We start from the raw sequence: 12,064 nt of genomic DNA on the forward strand, positions 1-12,064 counted from the left end.
TTTACCACACCATTGAAAATATCTCCCTAATGCCCAATGAACCTCTAAAATAAACTATGCAAAGAAACAAAGCCTCCACTTTGGACTACAATTCCCCCCAATTACTTCAATTACACAGAGGAAAATCCATTCTTTCATATCAGGATTGAGACTTGTCTTTTGGAAGCATTTCTTACCTCACAGGCTCCCTTTTAGACATTCTATGACTGTGCCAGTTATAAAAACACTGACACAAACCTGATTTATACAATTAAACTTATATAAACCTCAGATTCCAAGGGAAGTGAATGAGCAAAGCAATGTGAAGTTGCTGCTGTACACAACATTGTAATGATATGACAGAAACACTTGTACTCAAAGTTCTCTATCTAAAAACCCAGATTCTTGAATTAAAATTCTTTAAACTGCTCAAAGTGAGAATTACCCAGCAAAGCTACAGAAATGCTGTTTTGAGGGTCTATGAAACAAGTGAGAAGCAACAGATCTTGCAGGAAAAAAGGAAAACAATACCACTTAAAAACATCAATTTAAGAATCTGAGCAAGACAACTGAAGTTTGTTCCTGCTGGAGTGGTGCCTGTTAGCTACACTCACTGAAGAGAACCTGAACCCAAGACTCTGGATCCCCAAAACAGCACAGTGAAAACATCCAGCACCATCCCAGGCTCCTTTCTGTGCTGTTTGGCTTTTACCAGTGTCACATACAGAGGTTTTATGCTCTGTACCCAGCAGAGAATGTTCTAAATCCTGACAATTCCCAAGCAGAGCCTTTCTGTAAGAGTGTAGCCATGGCAGTTTGTCAGGATAACAAGGTAACTGCTCTCCTTCACCATTTGTGGGGTGTAAATTTGGCTACAAGGCCACAGGAAAAGCTGAAAAACTTCCCAGCAAAATGATCCAATCTCCTCCACCTCACTAAGTAATTCCATATGCAAGTAGATGTAAGAGTGTAAGTAAAATATTTCATTGTTCTGATTTATCCAGGTCATTCTGCATGTGACATTGTACACACAACCAACATGACACCATGCCAAATCCTCACTGCCTGTGACAAAGCACTTTTCACCTGACTCCACAGATATTTCACATGCAAGTTGGTCAAGGAAAAATGGGGGAAAGTTAAACCTTTGTCACCTTTGAGCTCACAGCAAGTCACAGAAGTTTGATAAAACTGCTTCAGTAATTTTTGCATAATGCTTATCAGCAGTTTTGCTTAAGTGGCTACATCTCTAACATGGAGGACTAAAGAAATGCTGAAGCATCAATGCAGCAGGAACACTTGGAATGCCTCTCCTGCCTGAGACAGAACACACAGATCCTTCCCAGACAAGGGGCTGCAGCTCACCGTGCTCACATCAGGTGCTAAATCCTTTTAGAAGCATCCTTCCCCCTTTTTTGTTGTTGTTTGGTTTGGTTTTTTGGGTGTTTTTTCTGTAGGAGTTAAATGGTCTTAGGGAGCAATTGTTATTTTAAAAAAGCATCACTGGCTGAACTCTTTTCCAAGCTGCCTTTGCCAACTCCTTGCAACTGGCAGGGTTTGCAGCCCCTTGGAATGATAACTGGCTCACCCTCTGCTTTCCATTGTCCTGGAGTAATGAGACACTCAGTGCTGACATCAGCACAATCCCACTGATTTTTTGGGGACAGGGATTTGATCTATAATGCACATGCATTAACAACTACACAACACATATGAGGCTTTGCTGTGTTTTTTCCACACAGACAAACATCAGGATTCTTCCAAGCTCTCCTCCAACCTGCTTTATTTTTATACATTTCCCCCTCACAGCACCATGAGCAAGATTGTTCAGCAAACAAAAACTGATTATCTTGATATATGACAGACAACTCTTTAATTTTTAAAGTAAATTAACCAAATTTAATAGACACCAGAATGAAAAAGATGCATCTTGCAGCTCACCATTTAAAAGATGCAATTTGAAGGTCAAAGCCATATAGCAGCATTCCCCTATCCCAGCATTAATCAAATTGTAACCATTTCCTTGGGACTGTGTCTTGTACATAATTCATACCTGACTGTTCTCAGGTTTAAAATCATCTACTGCCAATTTAAAGAAAAATAATCCAAGTGTAGAAGTAGCCACATGAAAATAAGAAAGAACCTTTCTAATAAAATAACTGCTGCTCAGAGCCGTGAGAGACCATTGCCTGCTGAAATTGGAAGAGATGTCCTACTTTAGGGTTTGAGTTGCAAGAATTACTATAATCAAGCCTCACTGTCAGAACAAAAACATAACCTTTGAGGTTGTTAGAGGCTAAAATAACATTTCACTAACTTCAGTCTGCCTCTAGCTACGTTGGGTTAGAAATAGACCTCTGTTTTTTTGGCTGTATGTACAGTAAGTAGGTTCCTAGGGAAGGGGAAAAAAATAAATGATTGAGTGAAGTCAATATTCCTGATCAATCAGCATCTCTGAACAAGTCTCCTTTTGACATGCCTCCAGGCAAGAACAATCCCTGACCATCAACAAGACACTTATCCAAGGCTTGGAATGAGAACTCCGACACAGCCACGAGCAGGATTCAAACGTGACTCCAGGGCACAGAGTGAACTTCTAGAATGTACAGCTGAACACAGAGATAGCATTTATTTCTTCAATCTGATATGCATAGATGTACATTCACAAGGCTGTACATCCCCTGCTGAAGGCATCTTGGGAAGGGGACAAAAGGCTTCTGGAAGGCTGACAGATTTCAAATCCCCCAGGGCTGATAACCAAGATGTATTCCAGTCACTGAACACCCATTGTTCACTGAAAATACACATCACCAAAAAAGTCAGAAAGTGTCAAAATACCAACCTCTCCTTAACAGGCAGAGTTTCAGACCAAAGGGGGCCAGAACCAAGAGTTGTTAACGTGGCTCTGGCAGATTTCTGACCAGGGTTCTCTCAAGGGCCACTTCTCCAGGACAGATCTGTCCAGAGACACCAAGGGACAAACTGCTCCCAGATTTCTCCTTCTCCTACACCCATCCAGCAGCAAACTTCTAAATGAGGCAGCACCTCAACCTCCAGCAGCAAAACAATTTCCAATCAATTTTGCAGGTAACAAGCCTGTGCTAAGGAGTCATTTATCATCCCCATTGAAAATGTAACAAGCAGTCATTGGGAGAACAAGGCAGTGTGAATTACCAGGAGAAATTGTCCACCGATGAAAAAATCCATTAGGCTAAGACAAAGGTCAGATAACATTGTTTGGGTTCAGCCATAATTCTCTCTTCTATGAGATCCACGTTCAGATTTTGTGTGACAGCAAAGAGAGAAAGTGCAGGTGTGGGCACCCCTCAGCCACATCCTCTGTACCAACTCCTGGGCACAGGAGCCTCACACACACTCACAGATTATGTCTTTTTTCTTTCAAAGAGGACAAAACCACATCTGCAGAGCCCAAGGTGTCAGACAGCTCCACACAGACACAGGTGACAGCTCAGGAGTGCCAGCATTACACAGAACACGTGTGGGACAGCTCTGGGGAAGCACAGGCACCCACAGGTGACCTGAACAAAGAAAATACCCAAAGACATGCCTGGGAGACTCTAATCCTCCCCTATCTCTCCCTTATACCCTAAGAGAGGTTAAGAGTTGGTAAGTCCCTGGGATGATACCTGCTTATCTACCTGTTCAAAAGGGTAATTCTGGACAAGCACAAACAAGGTGCTGATCTAAAACTCCAGCTACAAACCATTGCTGTTTTCAAATGTCCCTCTGTGAGAAATCAGATTCAACAGAAGGCAAAGAAAGTTGCTCAAACAAATAATTTTAGTGGTTAGGCAGCACGAAATTGCACTTTTCAAACAGCTTAAATTTCATTGGATTTCCCATTCGAAATGTGTTTGTCTCAATTCAATCCAACAACCAGGAGCACACAAAATTCACACAAGTGTTGGTCTTGGCTCAGGGCAGGCCCAGGCCACAAACACCCAGCACTGGGTCTGAGTTACATCTCAGCCACACAAAGGATGTTCCCTGCAGGTCAAAACAGGTTATTTATAGGTCATAATAAGGAAGCCTTAAATGCACTAAAATATCAAGTAAACTCCAGTGTAAGTGCCATTTAAAATGCAAAGTTTGTAGTTCCAGGACAGACAGGAATAGGAGCAACAGCCCAATCTTTGAAGTCAACTATTCAAAGAAATAAACATCATTTCAGTGCTTCAATTGTTTTTCAGATCACAGTATTTTTGTATGAAAATTCCACACGTTATTAAATTGTTTCAAGTCAACTTCCTCAGTGGCACTTTAAACTCCTGTTTGTTCTCCAGCTTCTCCACACACACACAGGCAGCATTAACAATTTCTGGTTACCAGGTCACCAAACCTTGGTCTCATTTTACACTTCAGTAATCTGAATACTGTACATTATTTGAAAGGAAATTAGAGTGATGTGTTTGTTGGGGGGGTTTTTTCTCCCTCAAATTAGTTTAGTCTCACCTTTAGACTCACCCAATTTCAATATCTAACTTCGTCACCTTGCTGATAAGCAGCTGGAAACCATCTACGTGGGGAATTGAGCTCAACAAGCAAACATTTCCAAAGCAAGGTGCCAAATTTGAAGTACGACATTATTGAGAAATACAAATATTATCAGTCTTTCAAAAGGCAGGTTCAGAGCACCAGGAAGAAGGGGAGAGAGGAATCATAAAAACTGCAGGTTTACAGATTTTTGCATGGAAACAACTGCTTAGTTCCAGGTGCCTCCTTCTGAGGGCTGCTCATTGATGGTGTGAATTTCAACCAAAACAACTCCAAATGGTTCAAGAGCAGCCCAGATCTCTAGGCTTCTTATTACATAATAAAATGAGCTTTACTATTTGAATTTGAAAATTCTAATTGCCCAACAAAAGGGATCTTATCAAAACATGTTTAAGACATCACTTGTGAATCACAGGCACAGCTTTCAGCACAGCTTTCTCATAAAGAAGCTGCCAAAACTCCTAGGCTTGTGTTTTGGGGTTTTTTTGGGAGAACAAGTGGGGAGCAAAACCCTTGTTTTTTTGAGAATCCTGAGGAGCAGGGAGCAGCCTGAGCTGAGCTGAACCCAGAGCAGATGGCTGCTCACTGCTGTAATAACTCAGTGAGGGTTACACCAACAAATTTATCTTTTCTCCAAGACAACACTCCACCTGGTACAGGCGTCAGAAACCAACCCTGAGCACCTTCAACGACCAAAGGACGTGCCCAAACTCCTACCTGAGAGATCATGATGGATCAGGTCAGCAAAGTTGGGGTCATCCCCCCACCAGAATATCCAGAGCTCCCTGCGGCCGGGCCGCTGGTCCCGGCGCCACACGCTGAGCACGTCGGCCTTGAGGCAGCGGCTGAAGCTGCTCAGGATGGGATCCTCCTCCGTGACCGGGAACAGGATGGGGGCAGACGTTGGGCCCTGCCACACGTAGCGCTTCCATTTAATCCCAGTTAGATCAGCCTGGGGGAGAGAGAAAAGCACACTCGGGTTGGTACTGCTGCAGGGTGGTGGCACGGGGAGGAAAGGGAGGATGGATCCCCCAGAATTGAGTGGGGACCACGATGGGGAGGTTTGAGCACCTCAGGAAAAAACTGGGAGCAATCAGGCACGGGGAGAAGGGGAGAATGGATCCCCCAGAATTGAGTGGGAACCACGATGGGGAGGTTTGAGTGCCTCAGGAAAAAACTGGGAGCAGTCAGGCACGGGGAGGAAAGGGAGAATGGATCCCCCAGAATTGAGTGGGAACCACGTCAGGGAGGTTTGAGTGCCTTAGGAGATAAACTGGGAGCAATCAGGCACAGGGAGGAAAGGGAGAATGGATCCCCCAAGATTGAGTGGGAACCACATTGGGGAGGTTTGAGCGCCTCAGGAAAAAACTGGGAGCAATCAGGCACAGGGAGAAAAGGGAGGATGGATCCCCCAGAACTGAGTGGGAACCACTTTTGAGGTTTGAGCGCCTTAGGAGATAAACTGGGAGCAATCAGGCATGGGGAGAAGGGGAGAATGGATCCCCCAGCATTAAGTGGGAACCACTTTTGAGTGCCTTAGGAGATAAACTGGGAGCAATCAGGCAGCCTGGTTTAATAGCTCATTAAATAGCTGCAGTAAAGCAAGAGCTGCTCGTTTTCACTGCAGCTTTAGGGTTACACAGAGAAAAATCAGATTTGATTTGAAGTAAGAGTGAAAGACAAGTGAGTAATGTTATTATTCACAGACTGCAACTGTCCAATCTCCCAAACACTTGCCTTAGCAAAGAACATCTTTCTTTTTGCTTACTTATGCATACACTGCCTTTTCCATCCAAGATTACTCCATGGAAATAGGTGATACAGTAAATCACACATTCTTCCAGCCATCTACCACTTGGGAAAATGTCACAAGTTTCTCCATTGTAAAAAATTCTCTGTCTCTCCCCCAGGAAGCCTCTCATGTTCACTGTTTTTACAAAGAGCTATCATGCTTTTCATTCCTCACACCACATTTCAAGAATTTAAACCCTGCCTTTATCATTTAATTATATGTTAGACCTGCAACCACGTTGATAACGATCCACTAAACCCCTTCCTAGGCAAAAACGCATTTGACTTCACACAAGTAAGAGCTACTACACTGTGTAATGGAAAGCAGACAATTCCTGGATTATCTACATCACAACACCAAGTTTAACACTCGGTTTTTTCACTCAGCTCAGGCACCTTAAGGCAGGTACGGGAGGCATTGCCCCGGGTTCTCTTTAGGAAGGCAGAGCGAGGCAGGCTGGCATTTGCTAAGAAGTTACTATTTTTTGTCTTCCCAATATGACAACAAAAGATTACTGCAACATTTAAACCTAACATGGCAGCCTCCCTACCTTCAGCAGGAGAGCAATTTAGATGAAAGGTTGTCTGCAACAGTTGCTACTTTAGAAAGACTTTCAGATTTAAAATTGCACTGTTAATCTGGAGCTGCAGGCCTGATGCAGGCTGCAGACACAGCCGGGCTGTCCAGATTCCCCTCCATCCAAAATTATGAGTGCCACAGCTTGGCACAGGATTGTTGTAACAATCTCCAGAATCATAAATATCAGGCAGGCAGCTAAGATTAGCTCATTTGCATTAAAAGCTGATGAAACAGCTCAGCACAGACACCAAAAAATTGCATCACAGTCCAGTTACATCGAATTTACTTTCGGGGCTACCAAAATTCAACAATGTGAACGATTTGATACTTGGGTTTTAAAAAAAAAAAAAAAAAAAAAAAAAAAAAGACTACAAAATGGTGCACATCAAAACACAAGACAGGGAGGGCATCACCAAAAGCAGAATAAAAACAAGCAGGGAAAGCGAGGAAGAAGGGAGGTTTGGCCTCGGATCTGCCTGGCATGTCACGAGTGGGGAAGGAAAAGAGAAAGTTCCCCGAGATGTGGGGCTGGGAGCAGCAGCAGCTCCCTTCCCCTGCCAGAAACACCACGCTCAGAGGCAGGGATGGGGGGAGAAAGGAGGAAAAGTTGGAAGGTACGGCGAGGGAAGGAAAAGGCGAGTTGCAGCGAGGCTACTATCCAGGAAGAAAGCGGAGGGAGGGGCGAGGCGAGACAGACAGCGATGGAGGGGAACCAGAGGGGCATGGGAGAGTTGGCTGCTCCAGGCAGGGCCTACTCCGAGGGCTCATCCAGCAGAAGCTCTGCTAAAAATGGCTGCTTTGCTTCCACTGCCCCTTCCCCCTCCCCCAGAGCTCCCAGCCCTTCCCTCGGTGGCCCCGGGCGTGTGTGCGCCGGGGGCCGACACTCACCAGGCAGAAGAGGTTGGAATGGCAATCCTCCAGGCTGGCCCCGTTCGGCACGAAGCAGGAACTCATCCTCACAGCCACAACCCACACGCCATTATCCCACAGCCTCCGACAAGAAAGAAAGAGACAGACAGAGAGAGAGAGAGAGGGAGAGAGGGAGAGACAGACAGCGAGAGGGAAAGGGGGAGGGGGGCTCTGCACACGCACAAATAATAATACAATTAAATAAGGGATTTACAGACACACGCACACCAAATAGTGGCAGGGGGAATAACCCGCGAGGAGAGACAGAGAGGTGTGGGAGAGGGGGGGGGAAATATATTTAAAAAAAAAAAAATTTTAAAAAATGTAAAGAGGAACTCAGAACGTTTTCTCGTCTTCTGGAGCTCAATCGGGGGTGTAAAGCCGCCGTGGAAGGGGAGAACAGAAAGAGGGAGGTGGTAAGTAATCCAACGACGGGAGATTAAGATCAAAATCCTCCCTGTTCCTCTTGTCTTCTGGTTCGCATAAGGAGGGGAGGGAGAGGAGGTAAGGTGAAGGGGTAATTGATCCAACAAGAGAATAAAAATGGGGTAATTAATCCAGGGGGCTAGGGGTAAAAATCAGTTGACATCCCTCCTTCCTCTCTTCTCAGATGCCAAGCAAGAGAAGCAGGAAAAAATAAATAATCCAGCGGGGGCAATCAATCCAGAACCCCCCCTCCTCTTCCTCCTGTTCCTTTAGTCATCAGATGAGAAAGGGGCAAATTGTGGAATGACTGGGAAGGATTGGCCGTGGGAGAGAGAAAAATCCAGGCTCGTCTCTTCGGAGTCCGAGGGCAACAGGGTGTGGGGGGGTCAGATTCTTCTCCCCTGCTCCAAAAATATTCCAAATAAATTAAAATTTAAAATCATAAAAACAAACTTCAGGGGCCAGAAGAAGCAAGGCCAGTCTGAAGAATTCGTAAAGCCAGAGCAAGAAAAATTTCCTGGGGTGTACCCCAAAAAAACATCTGCGGGGGCAGGGGAGGGGGGAAGGTATTCCTTGAGAGAGAAAGGCCGCAAAAAGTCTCCTTAGCAGCCCAGCGGGGGATTAAATTCCCGTGTGGAAACCCCCCCTCCCCAAAACGAAATACTCTTCGCAGCGAGGGCGAAACCAAAATATCCTCCGCTGGGTAAAAATTCCTTCCGTGGGGAAAGGAGGGAGGGGGAGAGGGGTGGAAGGAGGAAATTGCGGGTGACCCTCGAAGTCTCTTCGGGGAAGGATGGAGGAGTCTCCGGGAGGCCGATCCCCAGCCTTTTCGGGGGAGGAGGAGGCGGTAAATCGCAGAGTGTCTTCGGGGAGCCTGCTTGCCCCCAGCTGTCCGCGGGGGCACCCCGCAAAGTCTCTCCAGGGGAGCCGGGACCCCGCCGAGTCACCGCGGGGAGGGGGCAGCGACCCCCGCCAGACCCCGGGCACGGGGGGGCGGCGAGGCGGGGAGGGACCAGCTCAGCTGCGAGGCCGGTCCTTTAAAAATAAACGATAAAAAAAAAAAACAAAAAAAAAAAAAAGGAAAAAAAATACAACAAAAAACAACAACAGGGGAAGGAAAAAAAAAAAAAAAAAAGCGCGGGGGGTGGGGGGGTGGAATATAAAAAACGATCGTCTTCGGCCGGAGCGGTGTGTCCTGGGGGGGCGGGGGAGCCCCGAGACCGCTCGCTCTCCTCAGGTGCGGGTCCCCGCGGGGGCGGGGGGCGGAGGGCCGGCTCCCCGAGGCTCCTGGGCAGGGCGGGGAGGCGGCGGCCGAGCCCCGGGCTCTGCTCAGCCCGAAGGGGTCGGAGCCCCGCAATTCCCGGCGCCGCCGACACACAGGGACGCGACGGCCGCTGCTGCTGCTGCCGCTGGCGGAGTCGGTGCCGCGAAGCCCCCGCCGGCGCGTCGCCTCCCCTCAGCGGTGCCTCTGTCGGCGGCTGCCCGGCCGCGGCATCCTGTGGCGGCGGGAGCCTCAGCGCGGGTCCCCCATGGCCGGAGCGGGAGCGGATCCGGCTCCCGGGTAATTCCGAGACCCTTTTTCTTTAATGGCGGCCACAGGGACGGCGGTCGGGGCCCCCCTGCCGCGCTCCCATTGGCCGCCGCGCCGTCACGTGGGCGCGCACCGCCATGGCCGCCGGCGCCGCTGGGGGAAGGCGGGTGCGGCGGCGCGCGCGGCCGCCAGGGGCGTCCGGGGCGCTGCGGAGCCCCCCTTGCTCGTTGGGGGGGCGCCATCTAGCGGCCGCGCACGGCGGCGGAGAAGCGGCGGGGCCGCGGGTTCGAGTCCCGCTCCCGGCCGGACCATGGGTTCGAGTCCCGCTCCCGGCCGGGCCCGCGGCTCCCGGGATGGTGCGATGGGGCAGAGGAGAAGGAGAGCGGTGCGGCAGATGGGCAGGGGCAGCCCGGAGCGCAGGGTCGTGTCTGGGGTACTGCCGCGAGGGAGGCTCCCCAAGCTCTCTGGGTAACGTGCTCCAGTGCTGCCAGGACAAGTTCAGGTGGAAGTTCCCGTGCCTGCTGTGCCATGTCCTGGTGGTTGGCAGCCTGGAGCAGAGCCTGGTGCATCCTTTGGCACCCCCATTTAGATATTTACACTCGGGATCACCCTTCCCTGAGCCCTGCTGGGGCTCTGTCCGTTCCCAGGGCTGATCCCTGCACGGGCCATAAGGGCTGGGCTCGGTGGTCCCTGTGGATATTTGGGATTCTGTGCCCAGCCCAGGGCACCTCCGGTCAGCCTGGGGCCAAAGTGCGGGCACAGAGTGTCCCCCAGCACAGGGAACACTGCCTTGGCTCCCCTTCCACAGCTTCCACCTCTTGGCAGAGGATTCCCGAGATTTGTGCAGGCACTTTGCACCATGGAGCAAATTCCAAACTCAGGATCTTGGAGCCTTTCTGAACAGATAGGCAAGTATTGTGAAAGCTGACTTTAATATTTAATGCAGGTGTTAATGCTCTCACTAGTCCCACAGAGCCTCTCTGCCAAAGTAGAGCCCTACTCCAAAACCCAGTTTTTTCCATGCCCAGATCCATATTGTGCAGTTCAAGAGGATGAAGTAGGTGGCTTCTCTGTTACTACATGCACAGATTTGCAGAAGGACTGTGAGATTATTCAGAATTAAGATGCTACAGTGACAGTGAAAGCTATTTTTAAGAGATGTTTGGAAAGTGTATGCATCTTACTAATCCTCTCATATTACACATTAATTTTCTAGGCAATGCCTTGCATGTAGAATGGAAAATTTTAAATTACTACATGCAGAATTTTTACTGCAATGTTCAAGTGAAAACACAAACCAGTGTAAAGCACCTCAAGTGAAAGAAAGCCCTGAATGTCTCAGCTAAGCTGACATTCACATTAAAATATGATATGTTTGTGCAACAGCAGCACGTTGATCACAACTATGCAACACGATGATGTTTCAAAGGCCCTGCAAATTATTTCAGGACTCCTGAACAAGACGAGCAACAACCTTCTGCAAATGTCTTGATAGAGTAGGAGGAAAGAAGGACACTCTATAAATAAACTTATATGATAAGTTTAAAAAAAAGAAGTGAGGCTAGATATATTCACCAAGAGAAACTTTGAAGATTTACTCACACTGAGCCTATTTTTGTATGCCAGTGTAGGCAAGCAAGATTCTTCTTTTCATCTAAATAGAAGCAGAGTATTTTTAAACGCAGGAGATTCATTCCCTCAGTGCTCATCGAAACACGGCAGCTGGGGCCGGAGCCGGGCTGCGGGGGGAGGGCTCCGGGGGGAAGCAAACCCCTTTGCAAGGCAAACAGATGGTTTTCCCTGCGCTGCCTGCAGCCCCGGGCTGCCAGGAGCATTCCTGGGTGCCCCAGCCCCTCGCACGTCCCAGCCGCGATGTCCCTGCCGGAGGGGTTCCCAAGTCACTCCTCCCCACCGAGAAATCCAGGGATATGAAGGAAATCAGGGAAAGCAGCATTCAGTACACAAGAGCTGGTGTGGGTTTATCACTAAGAGGGAAAAAAAATCATTTGGTAAAAGAGATTTGGTAGATTCAGATATCCAGGATGGTGGTTCTTGCAAGTGTGAATTGATTTCAGGATAACACCGATTTTTCCCATTTCTTTTCCCTCAGACAGCACAGGTCAGTGTCTGGAAGAGAGGATTAGTGTCTAACACTGGGTTTGGTGTGCATGCACCTCCCAGCTTTGAGGAACTCACGTGTCTCAGCTCACTTCTCCATATGATGCATTTTGGGATCTGGTTCATCAGCCTGACACATTCATCACAAGAAATCCTCCTAGAGGATCCCAGCACAACATCATTTGTCCTGTAAACCTAAACACAGGATAAGGAAC

The 12,064-nt window shown here is 48.1% G+C and overlaps 1 protein-coding gene across 1 annotated transcript in view; it reads right to left on the reverse strand.

Moving 5' to 3' along the window:
• MED13 (mediator complex subunit 13) overlaps nt 1-9,244 on the reverse strand; it is a 54,868-nt gene extending 45,624 nt beyond the window's left edge. The window contains exons 1-2 of the mRNA XM_033078135.2: nt 7,754-9,244; nt 5,212-5,446 (exon numbers count right to left, since the gene is read on the reverse strand). Coding sequence (XP_032934026.1) covers nt 5,212-5,446; nt 7,754-7,819 — 301 coding nt within the window. The 5' untranslated portion in view covers nt 7,820-9,244. The remainder of the gene's footprint in view (nt 1-5,211; nt 5,447-7,753) is intronic.
• Nucleotides 9,245-12,064: the final 2,820 nt, after the last annotated feature.

This window comes from Catharus ustulatus, chromosome 22 (genome assembly GCF_009819885.2).
Source record: "Catharus ustulatus isolate bCatUst1 chromosome 22, bCatUst1.pri.v2, whole genome shotgun sequence".
Lineage (NCBI taxonomy): Eukaryota > Metazoa > Chordata > Aves > Passeriformes > Turdidae > Catharus > Catharus ustulatus.